At 33.7% G+C, this 27,040-nt stretch overlaps 2 protein-coding genes across 14 annotated transcripts in view; one reads left to right on the forward strand and one right to left on the reverse strand.

The window, feature by feature from the left end:
* The window catches only part of Msp300 (Muscle-specific protein 300 kDa), a 477,430-nt gene that overhangs the window by 159,093 nt on the left and 291,297 nt on the right, over nt 1–27,040 (forward strand). The window lies entirely within an intron of this gene.
* LOC140440261 (uncharacterized) lies at nt 21,592–23,935 on the reverse strand. The gene has a single exon (XM_072530659.1). The coding sequence runs from the start codon at nt 23,880–23,882 to the stop codon at nt 21,618–21,620; it is 2,265 nt and encodes a 754-aa protein (XP_072386760.1). The 5' UTR covers nt 23,883–23,935; the 3' UTR covers nt 21,592–21,617.

The following is a 27,040-nucleotide window of genomic DNA, read 5'->3' on the forward strand; positions in this document are numbered from 1 at the left end:
TTTTTCTAATCGCCAAAAGTGCCGTCGCCTTCGGCAAAATAAAGCAATAAACAATACAGGGCGGTATCCTGGCTTTGAATGAGGGGGTCACCATTGGAAAAGAGATGGTCAGTAAAACCCATCGAGTTAGAATCTATGGAGAAGCTATGAGCATATCAACGTGTGTATTAAAAACGGCGTAGGTAGGCGTGGCTAACTGTGAAACCAATATGGCGGTGGGATCATGGCTGGACTCAATAATATTAAAACTACTATAAAAATATGAGTAGTTATTCAGAAGATTTAATCATAATCTGCAAAGTGCAATACATTTTTAATAAACTATGATTTATTTATCCCGCGGTAAACACAAAAAACACAATATATTATATATATATATATATATATATATATATATATATATATATATATATATATATATATACATCGGTTTAGAACGTCTTTCGACGTTGTCCGATACCTAAACACCATCTCTTCCTATCTTCGCAGTCGTTTGTTGTTAAATTTCTTTCGCTCATGGACTTGTTTACGCCGTGTTGCCATTCTAATCTGGGTCTTCCTCTTTTCCGTCGACCTATCGGTTGCCATTCTATTACTTTTTTGGGGAGTCTTGATGCTGGCATCCGTTGAACATGCCCATACCACCTTAATTGTTTCTTCTCTATATCTTGAGTTATATTTCCTTCTATTCCCATACGTTGTTTTATTACATCATTTCTGATTCGGTCTCGTCTGGAAATACCTAAAGATCTTCTCATTGCATCCATCTCTACTGCTTCTATTCGCTTTTTGTTCTTTTCACTAATTCTCCATGTTTCAGCGCCATAAAGAAGAGTAGTTTTAATCATGGTCTCATATATATTAAATTTCCTTCCTTTCGTTATCTCTTTACTCCACAGTATACTATTGAGACATCCTAAGACTTTCTTTGCTTGAGTGATTCGTTTTTCTATTTCCCGTGTATCAGTTCCTGTATTGTCAAAGGCAATACCCAAGTAGTCATAGCTCTGACAGCAGGAAATATGTTGTCCGTTTTCGAGGTCTATGTTATCTGACTCGTTTCCAATACAAAGATATTTGGTTTTTGTTGTATTGTAACACAATATATTATACATAAAGATAAATTAATACAGTCAAATACTATTAATTTATTCTCTGAAGTACGGGCCATTACTTTGTTTACATATTTGTATACTAACCTGTAGAACGTTATTGCTGAAGATTTTTTATTAACATTGCTTCTGCCACTGCAACTACGTTGAGAACAAGAAACCATTATTATGCATTATCACAATATATTATTACAGTTTCTATAAAAGTGTTATAAAACTAAAAATATTCGAAAAACAACAAACGTAAATAATCACATACGATCTGTCAAAAGTGTCAAAACAATATGGCCGAAGTGAGGTCGTTTTTAGTCACGTGATGCCCTCTCCATAGATTCTAACTCGATGGTAAAACCCTATTAAAAGATAAAGAAACCTTTCTATTTATCGAATAAGTTAATAATATATTTACAAATCTTACCAAATAAAATGCAGGTTCCATCACAATTAAACAACACGAGATATTGGCAATGAATATAAACATCATAAGCCATTTTAGACAGACAACTAAGATCTGACTGATATTGGACCTTTCTATTTCTCTTTTAACTTTTTTCATGAGAAAGTAATTATTAAGCTCTGAGATTTCATTTAAAGTGAAGTTCCCACATCCAGAACTAATTTATTACGAAAAGGGAAACTCTTCAAGTACACATACTTGATGTACTTAAAGCGATAAAAATAAAAAGTTTTAAACATAAGGAAATTGAAATGCTACAGCGGTATTAGTATCACTTTGTTTGTGCTTCTTCTTTTTCTTCATTCTGTTCACTCTGCATCCACTCCTGGATAAAGGCCTCGCCATATATTCTCTCTTCGCTGTTTTGTGCTAGAAAAAATATATCAATATTGCGCAACAAACTTAAGAACATGGCTACCGTCTAAGATCTGAGCACCACGGGTAATCATGACAATGGGATGTCCGGTATCTTGGCAGTGATCTGATACTGCAAAATGAAAAAAAAAATGTCTAATGCATACTAAATGCTCTTACATTTAGGTTTTCGTGGACCGACCAGTTTTGCCCATGTATACGTGGCCACGATTATTTTATTTGTGACTGTAAATTTATGAAATAAAGAGAAACGATGTAGTGGGAGTGGGCTAAGAGTTAGATGCACGTGAATATGCACTGAGTTTTTTTTATTCATACAATGTAACAGTTGGAGTACCTATAATAGATATTAACTTCCTTGCAGGTTCGTACATTCAGGACGTTAAAGAAATGTTGGTTTAATTATTTTTTGTCTTCTATCTTTTTTCCTTGTTCCTTTTCTTTTTCTCTCTACAAAGTACCAAGAAAGAAAGCTGTAGTGTCAAAATGATGACTTATATTGATAAAGCAACAATACATTGTTCTAAATTATGAATATTTCTGCTTAATTTATATATTTGTAAATGTATAATACTTAGACACACCTGCAAATGGCGCCAACATTGTGTAAAAACATACAATACGATTGTACTTGTTTGGAATAGGCAATTACGGTTGTAATGGGTTGACATAGATTTAAAATTGTTACACAGAATGAATTAGATAAGAATTTTATTTAATTAAAGAGTTTGTAATCAAAAATGCCTTGTAAGTGAATGATGATCTAATGTATTTGCGATAAAACTAAATTTCAACATTTGAATATAACATCATAAGTATTTCTGGATGGTTTATGATAATTTTGATAATTGATGTAAGTGTTTTAGTTAAATACGGTAAATATTTTGACTTTCGAACACTAAACAACTTTTGACATATTGCCGCGTGAAAGGCAGAAGCACAAACTCGACCGAGTACATAAAATTAATTATGGAACATCTACCCTTTTTTTCTTTCAGCGTAATATCGATTCCGGAATAGTTTCCTTTCTACCTCCTAACCATTTTCTTTAATTTTGCTCTCAGTTAAGTAGTAGTTTTTTTTGTTTTAGACTTTTGCTATTGGTGACAAATTTGCCAAATTATCAATTTCTTATAAAGATCTAGAAGCAGTATTTTGAAAAACTGAGTGAAGTCTTTTTAAAAGAGAATTGCTAGCAGAATCCTAAAAAAAGCAACGATAATCTAATGTAGAACGACAATATACGATACGAATACGATACGAATACGACGAAGTATAATTGGTAGAATAATAAGGCAGTCTACTTTCACCATGTTTTTACAACCATGTTCAATAAGTTTAGTCCTTTACTACTTCTTTCTATCAGGTAATCTGTTACATAACTTCCATATTGCATATGTTCAATAACATGTAAAATGTGACAGTTCATATCTGCTATTTCTCATGGCATGGCCAAAATTTTTGAATATTGTTTTTATGATGGTAATTTTATAACTTTAGAATGGTACACTGGTGTCACTGGCGACACCGTGCAGTTTCAATTAGATGCAGTCAGCACATTTCTAGAGAGCTGGCTTAGATTCTCAGTATCTTTCCCTCTTTTAGTTCCCAATCAACTGTAGCAGTCACTGTTTATTGTACATCACAGTACAATTCGCGTTATAATTTTGAATATAGAAGTAGATGACTTCTGTAGATGAGCAGAGCGTTGACTCGGGCTTTAGAAGAAATTGTGCGTGCTTATGAGGCTAGTGAGAGTTTTGAAGATGTGTCTTTAAGTAATACAGAATATGTGTGTTTAAGTGAGGATGAAGGCAAAGAACTTAGTGTAATTGAACATGATGCCATTTTAGCAGAACCAGAGGTTAGTGCAGAGGAGAGTGAAGATTCGCAGAAAGATAGCGACCAAAGAAGAAAAGTTTTATATGGAAAAAATGATTTTAAGTCATATAAAACTCCGTTTGTCTCGAAGAACACTAGCACAGTTAAAAAAATTGCTTCGTCTACCAGGTCTAAAGGCTCACGCTTCAAATACACTAGAAGAGATTTTGGGTTGACAACTCTTTTTCAGCGACTCAATGGATAGACTATATTACTCAATACATAAACCCATAAGTCTCTAAACAATCTCCTAAATTTAGTCGAACTCCAAGTTTTACAACTGCTACAAGCAAATAAGAGATTTTGACATTATTACAACTATTAACAACTAGCTACCTGAGTACCTCGGATTTATGGCCAAAACAATTTGGATCATTTTTAGAGCAACAACGTCTCAAAAAGGCTTTTAATTTTTGATTAATTTTCTTCGTTTTGATGAAAAACAACTAAAAACGAGGGGAAACATGATGATTTTGCACCTGTAAGATTTCTTTGAAATGAATTTAATCAAAAATTGTGAAGCTAATTACGCTCCTAGCATATATGTGACAATTGGTGAACAGTTACTCAGTTGTTAGATGTCTTTTTAAAGTTTATATTCCAAATAAACGAGACAAATATGGAATTAAAATCGTTATATTGTGCGACTCTAAGACTTTTATACATGTTCTGCAATATTATATGTGAGAAAAGAGAGAAGAGATGCATCAGAAGCTTTGCCCACCCAATACGTTATTCGCCTATGCAAACACCTCTCTAATAGAAATGTCACCATAAATAATTGGATTTCGTCCTTTTGTGTTAAAAAATCTTTTTTACAAAAAAGTTGACAATGGTTGGCACCGTTAAGAGAAAACAGTCAGACATTCTGCCAGAATTTCTTAAAAGGAAAAAAACTGTTCCATGTTCTGACTTTGCTTTTGACTAGAATAAGACGTTAGTATCATTGTCTCCAAAATCACAAAAAAATTGCTCTGTTGGCGTCAACACTTCATACTTATGGCGTACTTGATGAAAATACTAGCAAGACCGAGATTGTTTTATTTTATAACTCTACAAAAGGAGGAGTAGACACTTCTGATCAGTTGTGTCATTCCGGAGCTAGAAAAACCCGTCGGTGGCCTCTTAAAATTTTTATGGCATCTTTGATGGTGCAGGTAATAATGCTTATGTTATTATAGCGCAAATAGAATTAAATCAGATCCAAATCTCAAAAAATACTCCCCGGAAATTAAGTACGTTATTTGGAACGACAGAAGAACATTCAAAGCCTCTGTGCCAAGTGGTGGATATTTAGCACTAACCCTGCACCAAAAATTATTCAGTAAAATTGTTTTGAATAATGATTCGAAATATAAGACTTTACAACCACTAAACAAACAATCGATATACGCGGCAGAAACAAGACCTGACACAGAGGGGACAAAAAGGATGTTAGAAACAGCAGAGAAGAAAAATTGATGGTATGACACTATGGGACAGAGCTAGAAGTACAGATATACAAGGTGGAGAACATCAAGAGCTGGATAAGAAATAGAAGAGTAGAATGGAACGATCATATAAACACCGAATGACAACAAATAGAGTAGTAAAGACAACAAAAGACGGTTCCCCAATAGAAAGACGATCAGTAGGAAGACCACAAAAACGATAGAACAACAACTTACTGGAGGAACATTGAAAAACAGACAGAGTTATGTCTATATAAAAAAGAAGAAAAAGAAGAAGGTATAATCATCTTGAATTCCCCAGAAACTTCGCGCAGTCAGACGATTTTCTCCGAACTATGTGTCAACACAAAGCGGCGTGACGAACTGAAATAAAAGTTAATTTCAAAATTACACAAAAAGTGATAAATTCGATCGGAAACACTCGAGTTCTTTGTCTATGTGAAAACATAATTTTTGTTAAATACCAACTCTATGATGATGGGTGTTCATGCAAAATGTGGAGGGGATACTAGTGAGAAATACGATTGTGATTTTTTTCTATTAAGTTAAAACATAATGTTATTTGTTAGATATCTCGCTGATTTTAGATCAGCACACTTTAGATAATGCTGCTAATCCATTCGTTTCGTAAGCTAGATTCAGACCCGATAGATCAAATTTTGACCATCTTTTCTACATTTAATATAGATAGATAAAACAAATTTAACCATGAATTTAACTACTTCTTGCTTATATATAATGTAAAAAACTTCCAAGCAGAACCGTCGAAAAAACGACATTGATAGAGACGTCTCTACCGAGTATTCGAACGTCATAAAATATTAACAACAGTCACTTTTATCGCTAGAAAGGACAACACGAAATATTATTTAGGAGCTGGATATACAAATTAACAGGGAATAATTTATGATCGTAGCGAACGAAGAGAAATCGATAAAGCGACATACGGCAATTCGGGAATACAACTTACATACCATTAGTGCTTAGCCGAGTGTATACAATGTAAAGTTTACTGAAGAGGCAGACAGTTACATTTGGAAATGTAATCAGAAAACACTGAATACATTTCAAGTAAAATTGAAAAATGCCAATTCAACACTATTTTTTGTTTATAGAGATCAAAGAACCTAGTTTATTATGTAACATGAGATAAATACTGCTCTGAAGCTATTTTCTTGTGGTATTTTAAAGTAATTACTATTTAAATGGGAATAAGCCACAATTAAAGGTTAAAGTAAGTTAATTGGTAAATACCACCCGCGGACCAACAAGTGGGGTAGATAGGACTCCTAAGCCATAGAGAAGGCAACTTATCTAAGAGAAGGATACTCTGATTTAAAACCCTGGTCCTCCAAGTTGGGGGTTGAGGCATCGGGCCAACTCCTCGATACTCGGAAAAAATGATCAAAGGTTAAAAATTTCAGCAAAAAGCCTTGGAATTCGGACGGATTAAACTATAAACGAAATTCGCAAAGAAAATGGATTATGAATTTGGGTGCTTGGAACATACAAGGAATAAGGACAAAACAGGAGGAGGTCTTCCGTGAACTGAGTAAAATGAAACTAGACATCTGTGTATTAACTGAAGTAAAGAAAAGAGGAAGAGGAAATGAAAAGATAAACGAATACCTGCATTTTTATAGTGGCGTAGAAAAGAGCGAACGAGCTAAAAGGGGAGTGTCTATAGCAATACATCAGAAACTGAAAAATGTATTAAATCATGGCAAGAAATAGATGAAAGAATTATCCTCATGGAAATTAAGAAAAATGGCCATGAAATAGTGGTAATAGGAACATATGCACCGACGGATGACTCAAGGGTTGACAGCAAGGAAGAGTACTTTAACAAGTTAACAACTGTTCTAGCCACAATTAATAAGAAGAAAGAAATTTGGATCTTAGGTGATCTTAATGCAAGAACTGGAAAGAGCTCCAACAGTGAAATAATAGGGAGATATGGAGAAGACATTCTGAACGACAATGGTCGAAGATTAATAGATTTTTGCGAGGCACATTCTTTGAAAATATTAAATGGTTTCTTCCCCCATAAGAATATACACAAATTTACATGGACGCAGCCTACCAGGAATTTAAAATCAATAATTGACTATTTCATTCAGCGTAAAGATTCTAAACTAAAAACGAAGGACGTGAAGGTGTTTAGAGGGCCAGAATGTGGAAGTGACCACCATATGATTATTGCAAAAGTAATGGTGACATTTAAGAGAGAACAATCAAGTCACAAAAACGATGAAATAACAGACATAGGAACAACCATAGAAAACATAAAATATAACCAGGAAAGCTTTAAACAAGATTCGACAAAGTTCTTATATAAAATTAGAATAGCTTAGAAAATAAAAAATATAGAAACAAAGGACCTAGACCCTGAAAGTCTGTATAAGGTAATTAAAAAATATATTCATGAAGCGGCAAATGAAGCACTGGGAAAAGTTGAAAATCGGAAAAAAGGAAAACCTGAATGGTTGTCAACGGAACTAGAAGAGAAAGTTTGGAAAATGCGGAAAGCGGCAATCGCCGTAGGACCCCCGTTATATGATGATGATGATGTAAGTTAATTGACGTTTCAATTTCCACTTCGGCAATCGTTCTCAAAATACAAATGAGATTAATAATATATTTCCAAGAATAAGGCTTCAATAGCTTTATTTAATTGCACTCCATCTATCTACCTTGCCTTATTAGGTTCATTTTTGGACATATATCTCTCCTCTTCCACTACCTCGAAAGTTTTCTGTTCAGTATTTTCGTCATAAACTTTTTTCTTCTCTGTCTATTCTGCGCCAGTTTTACTGGAACCAATTGGCGTATAATTATACATCTACCAACTATTAAAAAAGCTCTGGGAACATTCCCTGGAGCTTTGATTCAGCCCTGGTAGATAAAGGTTTTTGTATTAAGACGGTACCGCTCTGCCTTAACATGATGCTAAAAGTTTGCCTGTAGGATCCTAATTGGGATTATTGATCTATCTAGGCCAAATCCTTTACCAGATTCACCTCATTGCTTGTTCCTTTTATTTATATAGGTATTCAAAAGATTGACTAATTTTTAAGTTTCTTTGCAGGTCTTTTTGCTTTTGTCTAAATACTGTTAGGCATTGCAATGGGCCCATATCGTGCCAAGACTATAATCTCGAGTCGGCTGTACTATGAATCGCCTGGTAACTGTGCCCTGTGGTTGATAAAGATATCTCTGGCTTTAAGGACCCTTCTCGTAGTCTGGGGGTAGAATTTTCTAGTCTTATTTACGACCATCTTCCTCAGTGGAGCCTTACTTGGGTGGTTGCAGTTTTGTAACCCTGTCCTGCCATGAAAATCCATCGATAAGCCTGTAGTAAGCAGTTTCTGTTCTTAACAGCTTCTCCCAGCTGCCGTGGACTTCCATATTGAAACTGCATACATCACTGCTCTAAATTAGACATGGAGTGATTGTATCTTTTTGGAATGCGTTAGAGGGCTGATCCTCAAAAGGTATGAATGGGCTAATCTCTTGCCAATTTCTTTTTAACTTTGGTCTTCTGTCGAGGTGAATTCCTAGGTACTTGACGACTTATATTCTCTCTTATCCTGGTAGATTTGTCCATGTATCCGCCTACTGTGCAATTCTCTCTAGATGACTTTCCACTCTATTAATGCTTCTTCTGTTGTTCTTTGCGACTATGTATATTGCTGTGTTTTTTATATAGAGCGCTGTGTTGGTTCTGACATCAGTGGCAAATCTGAAACAAAAATGCTATATTTTACCCCCGCTCTTTCCCCTAAACCCGCCCCCTAAAAGCATGTAGCTGAGATAATTTTAAACAAAAATATTTATTAAAACTTTTTGTGTAGAATGAACCGTTCTCTCACAAAAAACGCTTGAAACGACCGTCGATTTTGAATGTCAGTTACGCGCGCGAAATCAATGTTCAATAAAATTTATATCAGCTCGATGGTAAAAATTTGATATCTTTTGATCCAAATATCCTATCGACAAAAATCAAGATGCGTTTTAAAGGTAAAGAGTGCAGCTTTCGTATGCAGTTTTTGTATGTTGCCACGAATAGACATAGTTTTTATAAAGGTGTTAAATAAATAAACGTGACGCGATTTTTGCCATTTTTTACGATTCTCGTGAGATGAATAGAATTACTCAATTTCATTGACCAGTCATAAAATGTTATGCTATAGACTCTAGTAGTAGAAAACTTCATAGTGGCCGGTGAATGAAAGGGATAGATTATATTGATCTCATGAGAATCGTAAAAAATGGAAAAATCTCGCCACGTTTTTTTATTTAACACCTGTATAAAATGTGAGTTTATTTGCGGCAGAATACGAAAACTGCATACAAAAGCTGAACTCTTTACCTTTAAAACGCATCTTGACTTTTGCCGATAGGACACTTGAATCAAAAGATATCGAATTTTTACCGTCGAGCTGATATAAATTTTATTGAACATTGATTTCGCGCGCGTAACTGACATTCAAAATCGACGGTCTCTTCAAGCGTTTTTTGTGAGAGAACGGTTCATTCTACACAAAAAGTGATAATAAACATTATTGTTTAAAATTATCTTAGGTACATTTTTTATTTAAAACTTTTTTTCTACGGCGTACAGATTTTTGGTAAATCGTTTTTTTTTTCCCGTTTTTACCCCTCTACGAGGTAGGTTTTAGGGAGAAGCCTGAGGGTAAAAGTGGTAAACTTTTTTGCATCTTTTTTAAGGTCCCAAAATTAATATTCTCGGCAAACTTCAGCTTGTTCGTATGATTTTTAGAGGTTCAGTTTTTTTATTTCTTATTGATTTACGATTTACAAATCTAGTATGCTCTCAAGGAAAGTTCGAATGAAAGTAAAAAGGCAAAAAAATCGGCAATCGTGGAAAAAGTATTAAATTAGCAATAAAGTAGTCAAATTAGCAATGATTTGTATAGAAGAAAAATTTTCAATTGAAAATGATAAAATAAATTAATAGAATAGAAAACAACTAGCGGACCAACTCGACATCGAGTTTTTTAAATGAAATTTTTATTTTGCGAGAAAAATTAAGAGATCAATACAAACCATATAAGCAAGAATATACATAACATGCATCAATAATAATAATTAATAAACTTAATAAGAAAATAAAAGTCTTAATAAACAAAGTTTTATAATTTAAAAAAATAGACCGGAAGTAAAAATATTTTTATCAATAACTCAAAAACTATAAATGATAATTTCGTGAACTTACATTTTTGAACTCTACGTTGAATTATCTATTGATTTGACTAATAAAAACAAAACCGGAAGTCGACCTCAAAACCGGAATGCAATTTGTAGTTCATCAAATGTCGACATGGATATCATTTAGCAGTTAATTTTGCATGCTGATCACGAATCCGGTGTCAGATTTGCTCTATCTTGACGTTTTATGCGCGTTTCGGGTCACTTCCGGTGTCGGATTGCAACCGGAAGTACATATTTAGATTCGTCTCGACGAGACCTTTCGATCCATATATACATTGTGGGGTCTAAAACTTAAAGTAAATTTTAACTTCCGGTCATCACAAAACCGGAAGTGAATTTTTGTACCAAAAGTATATCTTGACAATCTCATACGTAATACTAATAATATTCCGAAAAAATATTTTAATTATCTAATATGGTTTTTGAGTAAACTGGTGGACAAGAAAAGGGCTTAGCGTTTTAGTATATAAGATACCGGCCTCTTTATCAGTACAAAATCACTCCAGTATCAACCTCACCCTCACTCACACACACTAACACAATACAGTTTTTAGAAAAAAACATATAGTATCATTTTTATTAAATACAAAATATTACAAATTATATTTACCCTTTGGGAATCTATTTAAAATTCGACCGACATTCCTAAGAGACCTTCGTGACCAAAAATATTCATAAAATATTTTTAAAATGCCATAAGGATGTTTTATAATAGCCGAGCATAAAATAACGAAAGATATAAATTTAGCCAAAGACATCAGTCTATTAGTATTTCTGATACACGCGCAAAATTTTTGATGAACTGGCACGCAATCCAGATATCAGCATGATTGACATGCTACAATTTCCGTGATAGAGGGCAGATGATACGGTCAAAGACCTTGATTTATTTTACTTCGCTACCTTTGAAAATGTTCCGATACATGGATGATGGATCTTGCGTTTTATTGATAATCTTCTTATAGTTTATTTGAGAACAAAATGTTTGGTTTAAGTTTATACAGGGTGGTGATTTTAATGTGAATGGAGTTAATAAAACTGTATGGAAATTTATGAAACACGTCGAATTTTATAAAAATTTTTCCGCTTTTTCCGATCTGCATAGGATCGGTACAGTCCTTTTTTTTTAATTTGACTAAAAAGTTGCGAATTAATTTGTTTATACGAGATTTAAACACAATCATGCTATAAAGTTTGAAAATCTGGCAAATGGAAGTTATAGAACAACTCAAAACGAACATTGTAAGCTTTGGCAAATGTTATTTTTTTACGAATATATGGAACTTTTAATAATGCTTTTGTGAGACGTACGGTCAGCTCGTAGCGAATGCTGGCGCGCGTACTGCGCGCGCGTAAATCAAGTTTCAATATCTTGGCAAAAAATTAACATAAAAACATTTTAAAAATTTTAAACATTTACTAGTTCGCTTTTAATTGTTCTATAACTTCCATTTTTATATACGCATGTTTTATTGACTATAATAAGCATTCGATAAAGTACGACATAAACAATTAATGAATGTCCTGAAATAAAAGAAGATTGACTACAACGACCTAAGGATCATATCAAATTTATACTATAAACAGCGAGCAAAAGTACGTCTTAACGAACAGCTGTCAGAAGAAATTGAAATTAGACGTGGAGTGAAACAGGGATGCGTATTGTCGCCAATTCTTTTTAATGCCTACTCCGAAGAGATCCTGAGAAACACTTAAGGGTGAAACAGCTGGAATAAAGGTAAGTGGAGTTCCCATTAACAACATTAGATATGCGGACGACACTGTGATCTTAGCCGAAAATATTGAAGATCTTCAGAAACTGGTGACCAGAATAGCGGAGTATGGAAAAGAGTACGGTCTAACAATGACCGTCAAGAAGACAAAATTTATGAGAATATCGAAAAGAAATAACGTGAATCTTCTAATAAACGAAACCAACGTCGAACAAGTTGACAAATATGCATATCTGGGAACAATGATTAACTCCACAAATGATTACATTCAGAAGATCAAAATCAGAATAGAAAAGGCTAGAGCAAATTTCAACAAAATGAGAAGATTGCTAGGTACAAGAGATTTAAAATTGGAACTAAGAGTTAGGGTGGTGAGGTGCTATATTTTTTCGACTTTGTTTTATGGAATGGAATCTTGGACCTTGACTGCGACATCAATGAAAAACTGGAATCATTCGAGCTGTGGGTCTATAGAAGAATTCTGAAAATATCGTGGACAGAACACGTCACAAACAAAGAGGTTCTGAGAAGGATGAATAAAAAATAGAAATTTTAAATACAATTAAAACAAGAAAATTGGAATATCTCGGACATATTACACGTGGAGAGAAATACACCTTGCTCCAACTGATTATGCAGGAAAGATCCAAGAAAAGGGAAGCATAGGGAAGCGTAGAATGTCATGGCTGCGCAACCTCAGAGAATGATACGGATGTACATCAAATGAACTTTTCAGAGCAGCCGTCTCAAAAGTCCGAATAGCTATGATGATTGCCGACCTCCGCCGCGGAGATCGCACTTGAAGAAGAAGAATAACTTCCATTAACTAAAATGCCAACGTTTACGGCTCAATTTTGTTTAAAACTCTTATAAACAAATTAATTTATCCAGTGGCGCACCCAGGACGAATTTTGGGGGTTAAAACCCCCCAGGACCCTATTCCGACACTGTTACTCGCACATTTTAAGGACTCAAAATGGAGGTAACATCATAAAAAAAATTTCGATGGCCAACCAAAACCCTCCCCAGAAGCAAATTCTAGGTGCTCTACTGAATTCATCACTTTTTAACGACAATTTTAACTATAAACTGCTATAACTTTTTTATTTATAATGATGTGTGAATTTTACGTATGTATTGGGTTTTATTCGCTGCGAGCTGATCGTGCACCTCAGAGCGCGTTATTAAAAGTTCCATATCTTGGTCAAAAATTAATACAGAAACATTTACCAAAGCTTAAAATGTTCATTTTAAGTTGTTTTGTATCTTCCATTAGCCAGATTTTCAAAGCTATAGCACAATTTTGTTTAAATTTCTAATAAACAAATTAATTCGCAACTTTTTAGTGACATTCTTAATGTATAATTGTTATTATTGTTTTAACGAGAAAAATACAAAGATCAAAGGCAAAAGAGAAAGAAATTATTTAAATAAAAAAAAATCAAAAAGTAGAAGAAATTATGAACAAGATAGAAACAGAAAATAAAAGACACAACTCAAAACCATTGTACCACTTAAAACTAATATTTCGAAGCATTTCTAAAGAAGCAAAAATATTTCGAAGAAATATATCAAGAAACGGATAGAGAAAAAGAAAGAGAAACTATAACGAACACAAAACAAGATAATGAAGAAGAAGAATAGATCTATACAGAAGTAAAAAAGAAAATATACAAAACATAATGACGGTATTAGATTTTTGTTTTGATACAGGGCAGCGACAGCCGCTTATACGTATTTCGACCTCTTTAGGTCTTCTCAGAGCGGTATAGCCACTACTCTGAACCAAAACAAAAATCTTTCCCGTCCTAGACAATAGTTATCAAAATAACTATATATGGACGTAACTACGACATCTAAAAACAAAAAGAGAAATCAAACGATTTCTACCTGGCGAAACCGAATTCAAATTTTTACCACTGTGCTTCCAAAACTTGAGAAGCAAACAGCTTGATAAATTACTCGGCAAGGGAATCTAAAATTGCATTCCACATGCCGTTCATCATGGTCAAAGCTGTTTGCTTTGCAAGTTTTAGGAAGCACGAATTTTCAGTAAACTTTAAACAAATAAAAGGCAGAAGTCCAAGAAGAATTCTCTCTCCTGATGTCACCCAGATTTTTAAACCGTTCTTTGTCTCGTGTTGTGTAAATGTACCAGTTAATGTTTAGTACCATATTGTTGGATACTTTTGGCGAAATGCCCCTAAAGATGCTCTGAGAGCGAAAGTACTTGGGCAAGATTTAATGACAAACTGTGCTCGATATCTGCCTTTTATTTGATTAAAGTTCATTTATTGGAGCATTTAACCTTATATCACTTAATTTTTAGTAAAATTAAATATATCTAATAGTTTAAAAGATACAATCATAAATCCAATTTTTTTTCAAACTTATTAGTCTATTTTTAATAAACAAATTAAAAACGCTTTCTATGATCTATTATTCCATACTGATTTTTACTGTGGTGTTTATTCAACGATGTAATATACTAAGGATGGAAGATGTTGATATTTTTACATGTAGCTGTTCAACAACGGAACTGACGTCACATTATTAGCTACAATGTCCGACTTGAATTTGACAGGTGATTAATGTGAATATAGTTATTCCCGATATTCTAATTTCTAACAGGTAACATTATGTGTTACGTCAATAATTTAATGTATTCTTTTTGGTAAATCAATAAATTCGTTAAATTTTTAATATTTTGCATCCAGTCACATCAGTGGCGTGCGATGCGCAACTACGTACCTGTAAAATATATGTTTTATGTGTTTTTATGTTATAAAAATAATCATTTTTTAATTTTCAAATGTTTCACGTCATTATATCTTTTATTTGAATGTAAATAAAAACGAAAATTAATAATTATTGTAGATATATGTACCAGAAAATTTTTTTGTACACCACTGACATTCCGGAAACAAGAGTCAGCCATTATTATCAGCTACTTTGGACGCAAATATTTATTCTTAAGGTTCCATCCTTATTATATTACATCGTTGGGTTTATTAGGTTGTGTGACACAATGTGACGTTTCAAATATTACCATACCAGACATATTTGATATCGAATACTGTAGCATTACCTGCATGCCTACCAATCCATTGAATATAATATGTACATAGATAAGAGATTAGTCATATAATACAGTGAGCAGTGAGAGTAATAAACACGAATCGACCATAAACAAAAGTATTAATAGTAAAAATGATATCATAGCTATAAATAGCAGAGTTTTTATGACTATTTATACACATTTATCGACCATTTATGCTTGTTTGTAGGCACGGTATGCAGGGTGTAATTAAATTTAAAAACAATCAATAAAACATCAGTGTAATTTAGAATAAAAGTGTTTATAATTGCTATTGTACACATTATTGCTAAATAAAATTATCAAAGATATATTTCACTTAATTTATGCCCAGCCACAGATATAAAAGAGTTGGCGAAAACTTATCATAAATGGCGCTGCTATGAATGAAACCAATAGCCCAAAATAAATTTCAAAACTCCCGTGTTCTTCTCTACCATGAAGAATCCATGTTAAGAATTTTTTTTTGGGAATCTGTCTTTGTACATTTGAGTTGATATGTAACAATTATTGATCACAAACCGGTTGTTTTGTCGATTAGAGTGAAACTGAAGACTGTACCAAGCTAAGAAAATCATGGACACAAGGCAAACAAACACGACAATAGAACATATGCAAAAACGAAATTTAAAATAAACTAGAACTTAAGAAAAGTCAAAGAAGATAATGAGGAAACTCTAACTAATGACCATAAATAGGAAAAAGTTCAACATGCCCTTATATTAGTTAAAACAGAAACCTTCAAACTACTTGGAGGAAAAAGAAAACCTTACATGAAAGTAGAACAGCTTAAACTTATGAAATAACTAAGAAAACATAAAGCAAAAGAGCAGTGGCTCTCCGAGAGATGCAAGAAAACAGAAGATCTGGATAAAAAGTGTGATAGCTTTAATTTACACAAAAATTCAAAGTAATGACAGATTCTAGATATAGCACAAGAACGAATATCCTTAAAAATGATAAAAAGGATATAATTACTGATGTGAAGGAGAGATTGCGTCAATGGACCAATTACCAGAGCTGTAAAAGATACTTTTTAAAAGTATCTAGATACTTTTAAGATACTTGAGGCAAAAAGTATCTTAAGATACTAAGTATCTAAGATACTTTTTTGTGAAAGTATCTAAAGATACAATATACCGGAAAAGTATTTAGAGTAAAAATATCTTAGATACTTTTAAGTATCTAAGATACTTTTGAGTATCTAAGATACTTTTAAGTATCTAAGATACTTTTAAGTATGTAAGATACTTTTATGTATCAAAGATACTTAGATGCTTTTCTAGTATCTAAGATACTTAGATACTTTTGTAGTAACTAAGATACTTTTAGGGTATAATATAAAGGTACTCGGTACTCTACTACTCTACAGTAAATTGTCGATACTTTTGTTTTAAAAACATCATTTTAACCCTTTAAATTATCATACAATTTTAGTTTGAGCCAGCAGGTACTTTGAAATGGTATACTTTGGGCTTTGGGGTAGATAAGAAATAAAAGACGTTAAGTTATTACAAACTAATAACTATGTATTGAAAACAAAAATCCAACATTAAATTTTCAAAACAATATAAAATAAACATAAATTCCTGTGTTAAAAACAGCATAAGATGCATTATGCATTAAAAACAGAACATTCAACATAATTAAATTTTTAAACAAAATAGGATAGGATATAAAAAATAGTAACATTTTGGTAGCTAATAACTAGTTAGTATAACCACTAGCTTTTAGTAAAACTAAATTTTCAAAAGTACGATCAGACAAGGCATGACGTCGGGGTGAATTAATAAAAGTTGCAAAAGAAAACATTCTTTCAACAGCTGCAGAAGAAGGTAATGGCGTATTGAACTTTTTAAATAATTGTTCTATATTATATTTTTTTAACATTTGTATGTTGGTTTCAGAATCGGCCAAATATTGTAATAGTTGCAGCTCAGCTTGTCGTTTATAATCTAAATCAGTATAGCCAGTGTTTTCGTTTTGCGTTTGAAGATCGGAGTATTCGGAGTTAATATCAAATTCAAAGAAGTCGTTTTGCATTTTGTTACTTTTCATTACAGTAGTAATGTTATTTGTACTTACATCAAATTGTTTTAATTGTTCCTCATTTTCCTTAATAATTTTTATAGCTTCTGTAATTACCAAATCCTTAATTTCACTAAGGTCATTTTCCATTTTCCTGATTCCTCGAAATGCAGTAAGCTAACGTGTTTTAAATAAAGGATTAATAACTGCAGCAATTATTGCAGATTGGTTAGTCAACTTAAGAAGTTTTTCAAATCTGGAGTTTAAAGATACTGTCAGAGCGTTCAAAATAGGTTCCACATATTTAAACTTATTGGTTTTAAGCTTTCCAATGTTAACAAACAAGCTTACGATTGATGGTAGAAGGAAACCGTAGTACATATTTTGTTCGCCTTGAAGAATGTCAAGTGCCAAAGCAAACGGTTTTAGTATTTGGCATAATTCTGCTAAATAATTTAGATCAGTATCTCTGAGCCGATCTTGTTTTGCAAAATTTAATTTTTCGTATAGAGATTCCAGTTTTTCTTTAGACTTAAGAATCTGGTTCAGAGCATCGAACATGGAATTCCAACAAGTCACACCCAACGAGATAAACGGATAATGCTGCGTGCCGGCGGGCGGGATGCAAAGAACAATACACATCGTCTCTCCCGCTACGGCCGGCGCGACAGGTCGAAGCTTGTCGGATCATAAAAAGTATCTATTTCTCAGGTCCTGAGTAAGTATCTAAGATACTTTTTTGTATCTAAGATACTTTTAGTATCTAAAGATACTTTTAAAGATAAAAGATACTAGATACTTTTAAGAAGTATCTAAAGTAAAAGTAACTTTTAAATGAACCAAAAAGTATCTTAAATAAAAGTATCTAAGATACTTTTAGTATCTTAGATACTTTTTTTTATCTTTTTATCAAAGATACTTTCAGCTCTGCCAATTACATCCAACAACTATTTAATGATGAAAGAAAATAACTGTCATTAGAAACCTCAGAGGAAACCAGATGACCAATACTACGCCAAGACGTCGTCTATGCCATCAAAAACACAAAAGGTGGCAAAGATGCTGGACCAGATGATGTATCCACCGATCTATTAAAAGTCATTGATGAAGATGTTAGTAATGTAATGGTTAAACTCTTGTGTGAGAGTGTCACAATCCCCAGACAATGTCTGCAATAAACCTTTGTAGTAATTCCCTTTCCTGTAGTAAAGAGCGCGAACTAGGCATAACCATAAAACGTCGCAAACTAGAATACCGGGGCCATATAATGCTCAATGAACAACGATACAACCTACTTCGGACCATACTTCAAGGTAAAGTGCATGGGAAAAGAGGTCCAAGACGAAGAAGAATATCCTGGCTGCATAACCTACGAAAATGGTTTAACTTAACCACTACCGGAGTTAGTGGCAGCAGTCAACAAAGTCAGAATAGCCATGTTAGTGTCCAACATCCGTAACGGATAGACACCATAAGAAGAAGAAGTAATTCCCAAACAGTCAAGTGCAACAACCTACTCAGATCACTTAACAATAGCTTGCAATACACAGCAGAATTGTTAAAACTCTGACATTAGTGACACACAATTTGGCTACAGAAATGATAAAGACAAATATGCTTTTTTCGGTACTGTGCTGTCCCATAGATGCATGGACATGAATCAGAATATACACTTATGTTTTGTAGTCTTTGAAAAGGCATTTGATAAGGTTCAACGTAAAAAAATTGTAGATTTAATAAAGAGCAAAAAATATTGACAGTCGTGATTTGAAAATTATATATAATATATATTAGGACCAAACTACCAAGGTAAGAGTTGACAACCAGAACACCCGAGCTATCAAAATACAGAGAAGATCCCGCCAGGGGTTCCGTTCTTTTTCCCACTACTCTTCAATGTCTACAGTGAAGCAGTACTTAAAGAAGCGCTCTCAGATTCAATACAACCCGTTATAGGTTATATTGTACATTATATTGCCTTCTGAAAGACCATCAGAAACATAAACTACTCACAGTCGAATGCAGAATTCTGCGTAGTGTAAACAACAAACTCTGGAGATTCTTATCCTGTGTAATCCATAAAATCTCAAATGTTGCCACAATTGATGAGAGAATAAACATTCTCAACAGGAACTATACACTCAGAATCATCAACAGCCCCTATTCAAACATCCAAGAAACGCTAAAAAGTTCCTGCTCTCAACTAGGTCACGTACGAACCTGGGTCGACAAACAAAAAACTTCACATTCCGTCTATTCGAATGCAGGCTTGCATTGACGAACTCCCGGGCGAATACGCTGACATCCTTAAAGCTATTCCGCTAGCTTACCGAACCTTCCTATAACCTAATCCTTTTGCTTACCCCGGGCAGATATATATATATATATATATATATATATATATATATATATATATATATATATATATATATATATATATATATATATATATACTTAGAACTCATCAGAGCGCTCTGATGAGACCTTTTTTTTTGTACTAGTACTGTTGGATTCGATCCGGAAAGGAGCACATGCTAGAACATAGCATCCAAAGTATGGATTATATGCGCCACATGCACCCCTGACCAGTCGCCTACCAACTAAAAACCACCCCTTCTTCGGACAAGGCACCCCCGGACGAGTTCAATCGGTGAACGAAACATTGAGATGCCTTGTGCAGTCTGAAAATTTGGGAGAAAATTGTAAAGGGGTTCTTACCTAAAAACGATAAGAACCACTTAAAATGATATGCAGAGACGGTATTGTGGGGAAACAAAATATGGGTTCATAAAAAGTGCAGGTGTGTTCAGCCTGACAAGGAAGGAATGTGAATTAAAAGAGGCATGAGGTCGTGAAAACTACGTACGTAATATAATTACAGATCTGGCTGTAAAGGTGCCGTCTATTCCGTCGTGCAGCCGAGCTGTAAAGAACCACAATCTATACACAAATCATTTGTTGTCTTCTTTATTCTATACGTGTACGACCTAAAGGAGCCATGGCCGGTGAGAAATTGTGTAAAAAAATAATTTAACCTTCTGAACCTACATTTAGACCAAGTTACGACATCAGGGATTAGCATTTTGGTCCATTGTGCCTTCTCCGTTTGTGCCTCCCATTCATTTTGCCATATTTGGAGCATATGTGATCTTACTTCGGATTTTATTTCCGGTAAATGACCGTTTTCCCTGTTATATAAAGTGTCTCTTTCTTTAGCTAGGAGGTGAATGGGGAGCGTACCTGTTATGACCTGTAGGGCAATCGTAGAAGTAGTCCGGTATGCGCTTGCTACCTTTAGTAGAGGCTTCCTTTGTGCCTTTGCAAGCAGTTCTTTATACTTAGCCATTCTCAAGGCTTCGTACCATACGGGAGCGCCGTATAAGAGGGTAGAATGCACAATCTGAAGGTACATTCTTCTTTTGAGGGCACTTGGACCGCCGATATTTGGCATAATTTTTATTAATGCCGCGGTTCTCTCTTCTGCTCTTTGGACTACTTTCATCAGGTGCTTTGTAAATCTTAGACCTGTGTCTAGTTGGATGCCCAGATATTTAGCACAGTACGTAGGCTCTATACTTGTACTACCTACTACAAAAGCCAGGTTTGGGCGGGCTCTATGGCCTTTCAAGATCAGAACTTCTGTTTTTTCTGTTGCCAACTCTAGATCTTGTTTCACCATCCATCTTTTGACTTTTCTACAGCTTCTGTTGACTAACATTTCTAACTCCAAGTTATTGTTACACTGAATGAGTAGAGCTAAATCGAGCCTAGATCTCTGATGAGACCTGGTAAGGTTGAAATACGTATAAGCAGATGGCAGATACTATGCATTGAAATTAAATCTAAAACCATCTTTCCGCTTCTGATATAAGTTATATTTAAGTTGCAATCTCACTTGTGTTTGGTAGTGTGAAGGTTACGTGGGCAATAAACCCAGCCCAATACAAAGAGATGCAGGAACTGCTTTGCGTCAGTCTATGTATTATATGTATATGGGATTCTAGAAAAATGTTAGCAAAGGTTATATTTTTTATGTATCTCATGAAGATACATTTGGTTTTTGAATAGATCTGTGAAGTTAATGGGAGCTACTCGTACTTAATGTCAAGTCCACCTTCCCGAGTGGTAACTTATTACATGGTACTAACTGTTAAAGACTTTGACAACCGGGTATCATCGGTATAACTGTAAAAAGTGGGATTAAGAAAATGTTCTATAATGTTGCTATAATTTTACTATGACAGTAATTTAATAGAAAACATTTTCTTTCCACCGCAACGGCACCCCCCACTCAAGATTCAAGCTGACCAATTCTTGGGGCAATGGCAGCAGATTTTGTTGAAAGACTTCTCTATAATACCTGGCATGAAATAAAGAAGATAACTTCACCAAAGCTTGCAGGCAAGGTTTCGGAATGTTATTCCTGCAATATATACCTGGAATGGATAAAATATGTTGAAGTGGAAATTTTAGATTTATGATGTAGATTCCCACGGATAAAAAATGATTGTAAAGTCTCCTTTCAAAAGCGTTGTCGGTATTAAAAAACACTTTTCCCTTGGAGATCGGTTTATTATCAGATCCGTATGTTTGTCCTTCCACCGGACAAGTTTCTTCTACCATATGCCACAAGCTTAATATAAAACCAATGGACAATCCCTCTACGTAGAAAAAATAGTTGTTTCCGTTATCCAACAGAAACCCGGTTAAAATATCTTTCTTGTTTGCTGTTTGTATTGAACCGTTGTACGTATCTACTGCGTTATAAATTCTTTTAGCGAAAGATTCCTCGTTCAGTATAAAAAATATCCTCTTAAAAGTGTTCTGAGCATGGTGGTAGACCAACGCAGGCGCCTGTGGAGCCATCAAATAAACTTCAACAGATACAGTCGTACCAAATTCCAATAATGTCTTCTCTGACAGACTCTTGTCTTTCTTCTCTGGCTTCAAGTTAATTTCATTAACAGTCTTTATATCTATGTATCTAATTTCGTCGTAGACAATATTCCTAGATATGTTTACATATGGCTCGTGGCACTGTGCGACTTCTCGAAAATCCCAGATGTTACACGCCAAGGAACTTATATCAAAAGTGCTTACTGCTAACAGAACTGATGTGGCTTGAGTCGCTGGTTCTTCGATGTGATAAAATATTGGACCCACTTCGCTGATCTCAAAATCTTTTGAGTGTTTACCAAAGAGACTACATTGTTGATCTTCTTGTTTTATTATTTTGTTGCCGTAAATTTCCACAAACAATTTACTCATTTCAAGTTGTTGCACAAGCCTTATCTTGGGTATATTGTCCACGAAATGCATGTGGGCTTCATTGAAGACAACAGTTTCTTGTACAGCTTTTGCTACAGTTCTACACTGAAGTACCTCTGGGATGTAATAACGGGCATAAACACTTTCAAAATCACGCCTTTTAAGTTTTTCGGCTGGTAAATTATGTACTTTAAATATTTTGACAACTAAAGGATTTAAAGCTAATTTTTGAGCTCGGGTTAGGAGGTTTTTAGCTGAAACAAACACAAGAACGTTGTCCACGAAACTGTTTTTTGCTAATATACGATATGTCGCCATGTAAGATTCCGTGAAAAAAATTTCTGCTGGAACCTTAACGGTTATTGTGTCCTTGTATTTAGTTTCTCCCTTCTTTTCTTTTGTAGCGTTTTTAGGCTCTTTAGCATTAGTTTTCTTAGCGTTTTTAGTGTCTTTACCATTAGTTTTTTTAGGTTCTTCGTCATCTTTTGAACAGGAGTAAATTGTTTCATTCACCTTTAGTTTACCAGAATCTACATTTTGAATCGCTTCATAAAATATAGAGGAATCTACGTCGTTGTTCAGCCAAGATACTGTTTCATCTTTTGGATAATTAGCACATGTTAGAATAATGTTTTTCATGAACGATTCTAAAGACTTTTTAGCTTGAACTGACTCCGAATCCAGATCGTCTTTCACTAGCTTAAAAAGAGAACTTGATTTAAAAGATTTAGTCTCTTCGTTGATAACTTTTGACGTTGGTATGAACAAATTTTCATTTTTTAACAGTCCTGGAGCATTGTTTATATTATTAATTATATTAAATTCGATTATTTTTGTTTGAAATTTTTTAATCTCCTTGATGGACATTTTATCCAAGTAATGTTCCATACGGATTGGCACCCAGAATCTGTCATTATTTATAACAGTGAAGAGAAACATTTGACCGTCGTTGGTGATGATTTTCGCTACAGGTCCCCAACAGAGCACATCTACATCGTACTTACATCTGTTAGGGACCAGCTCGTACTGTATATGGACTGCTGATAGGATATTTGTGGAATCGAACTCTGTATTTGGTATTTCTGACTCAGACGGTCTTTTAGCTCCATTTTTTATTAGCTTACTTTTACTTTTCTCCTTCGGTTTTTCCTTAGGTTTTTCTTTCGGTTTGGCTTTGTTTTTCTTTTCTTTCTTTTTCTTTACGATTGGGAAAGATAGAAGAAATGATACACTAAAAGTTATCATTGCTTCTTAACCTGTTTATTAAACTGTCATAGATTTTGACAAATTTGACAGTATCATCCGCAACTGTTTGTTCTGCTTCGGTTTATATTTTAATTGTCTAATACACTATTGTCAACTAAAATGTCACTCATTGCAAGTGTATTTTATCATCCTTCGTAACTAAGTGATTCGTGGCACCACTGTCTATAATGAAATTTATTTTACTAGATTGTGAATTGCTAACTAAATTGGTTTCCCCTGCATTCAAGAATGTTACCTTTTCACCATTTTATACTGGGAGTGCTCTACTTCCATTTTTATTTTTCAACACTGATAGCGTTTGTACTCCATTTACCATCCTGATTCCAGCCTTATTATTCTATCTATTCCATGGTTGTTTATTTCCTACAAATGCAACATCAGGCTTTGTTTTATGATCATTTTTATTTTTCCTGGCCTCTTCTAGTTTTTGTCCTCTTCCAGCTTTTAACTAAGTCTATTGTAACTTAAGTTTCATCTTGGTAAAACATAATATCAATTGCTGTGGTAGCCGCTGGACATGTTTTAGGAATTGCAGAGAGTAACTGTGATACAACTTCACTATCTTGTACTCGACCTCATGCACTTTTAAATTCCCAAACAATTTGACTAAATTCTGTTAAAAACATATTTAAAGACCCTGTTGTGTATTTTAATGACTTAAGTTTCCGATGTACTTGAACCTGTGTCGAAATTCTTTTCTTTTGGTACGTATTTTCCAATGTACCTATAATCTCTTTTGCTGAGGTATGTTTTCACTGTCATGCAAACATTCCACAATTAGAACCGGGCTTTCGTTTTCTTATAAATTATTCGAGGAACATTCTCTGCAGGTTTGTCTTGGTACAACCAAAACCAGCTTCTTCTAGTAACAATAATACGCTGAATAACCTGTTACAGAAATTACTTCCATCAAAAGGCTTGATATTTACAAATTAACTTGTTTCTGCCATTGTTAATTTCATGTGACTTAATGCAAATGAGTCGGAATGTACAAAACTCCAGCCTTAAAACTGTGGTTGGTATTTAAATTATTATTTAAAACCAACAGGATTTATTTGGGACCCAACGCCTTTGTGCAAAGCATTGTCGAAATGATTGAAAGATGATGGCAAATGTAGCGAAGGCAATAATAAAAATTTTCGTTCCAATGAATCAGAAATAGAATAAAAATCACTACTCGGAATCAATGTTTTACAAATATTAATGATTTAGAATAATACAATTTTTATACTCAATAAAATATCTTTAAAGTAATTTTTTAATTATTAGTTAATTATAGTTTAGACTATAGAAATAGAAAACTATCAGAAAAGTGTGAAGAAATAGAAAGGTTAGATAAACAACATGACAGTTTTAACATACACCGGAAAATTAAAGAGACAGCTGACATATACAAGAAGAAGGGTATCGGAAATATCATAGATAAAAATAACAAGATAATAACGGAATATATACAGATAAAATAAGCAGATGGGAAGAATACATAAAAGACCTATTCGATGACGACGAGAAAATCGAGGCCATTGAACCAAGAGGAAGAAATGGCCCACTAATCACCAAAGACGAAATTGAGAAAGCGCTAAAACGTATAAAAAATGAGAAGGCCATGAGGCCAGATGAAATACCTTCAGAAATCTTAAGAATATTAACAAAAAATCATATGGGCACACTAATAGAATTATTTAATGACATTTATTATACGGGAGAGATTCCGAAAGAATGGTTAATATCAATATTTATTCCAATACCCAAAAAATCAAACGCAATGACATGTGAAGAGCACAGGACAATTAGCTTGATGAACCATATTCTAAAAGTGTTCTTACGAGTGATAAACGAACATCCTGGAAAATGTTGTCTATCCACTTATGGAGTTCACGTTTTCATTATAGTCCCCTGTTTTCTTCGATACAAAGACAATGCGCCATTTTGCAGAAAACCAGTATCGCTGCCAATATGTGCTACAATTATGTATTAGACATCTACCAATACTATCCATAAACCATTAATAAAGGCTTGTCAAGAATTGGTACTGTTTTATATTATTAAAATTTCTACATAATAAATCTTTCTTTTTTCACGCCATATTCCCGAATTGATTGTAGATAATTACGTCGCCATGATGTTATTTCCCCATTATCGGTTAAATTGGAACTTAGGCAGCGTTTTATATATCGAAAGTTAATATCACGTGATGTTTTTACTCTCGAGTAAAAATCACATTTTTATATTATATGTATAGATCAGTATATTATAACTGTGTGTATGGGAAAATAAAACTGCTCTTACTATCTTCCTTACAATTTCATCATATTTTCTCGAGTTTATACGAAACGAAAAAAGTAAATAGACATGAAGTTTGTTAAATGTCACTTTATGTTTAAATGAACTACCACTGTAGTAGAGGTATATTCTTATAAAACATTTTGTATAAGGGTATAATGTAACTGTTGTAATGGGAAAATAAAACCGTTGTTTCTACTATTCTTATAAGTTTATCATTAGACCTTCCGAGGACTTCCTAGACTAGGAAATAAGCCAAATCGATTCAGTCGTTCTCGATTTATTATAAAAAAAGGTATAAAATATCATAAAATGTCGTGTAACAAACGGATCAAATGAACCAAAACTGTAGAGGTGAAGTCGTATAAAACATTTTGAATTTACAATTAAAAAAATAAGGGTCATTCATCGAGATAAAAAATATCCTATCTCCCAAGTTGAACGAACAAATACACTTTTAAAATTTTTTTATTGTAATCGACTCAGTGGGTTTTGAATATTAGATTGGACTAACATCATGAAACGAGATTTTTATGTTACCGTCCTCCATTTCATCGTCAACATTGATTAGGTTGTTCATTTTTACAATTAATCTTGAGGTAGTTTTTTTAATAAACGAAAATAAATTAAACCAAAACCAAAGGCGAAAATGTTCAGAAAATCAGAACTATAAAATACAGGTATCTTTTGGTAATAATTCCAACGACATTGTAACCCGAGGACTCAATGTCTTGCATTATATCTAGTTCATTAGTTTCTATCAGATTAAATTTCGTTATTATTTATAAATGCTCATATCTAGTACACGCAAGAATATTGTTTTACATGTATAAAGCCTTGCGACTTTATGATTT

The sequence above is a fragment of the Diabrotica undecimpunctata genome, chromosome 4, assembly GCF_040954645.1.
Source record: "Diabrotica undecimpunctata isolate CICGRU chromosome 4, icDiaUnde3, whole genome shotgun sequence".
In the NCBI taxonomy this organism is placed as follows: Eukaryota; Metazoa; Arthropoda; class Insecta; order Coleoptera; family Chrysomelidae; genus Diabrotica; species Diabrotica undecimpunctata.

Bases quoted from the DNA above. Each gene is read 5' to 3' on its own strand.
- LOC140440261 (XM_072530659.1), bottom strand. From the start codon at position 23,882: ATGATAACTTTTAGTGTATCATTTCTTCTATCTTTCCCAATCGTAAAG.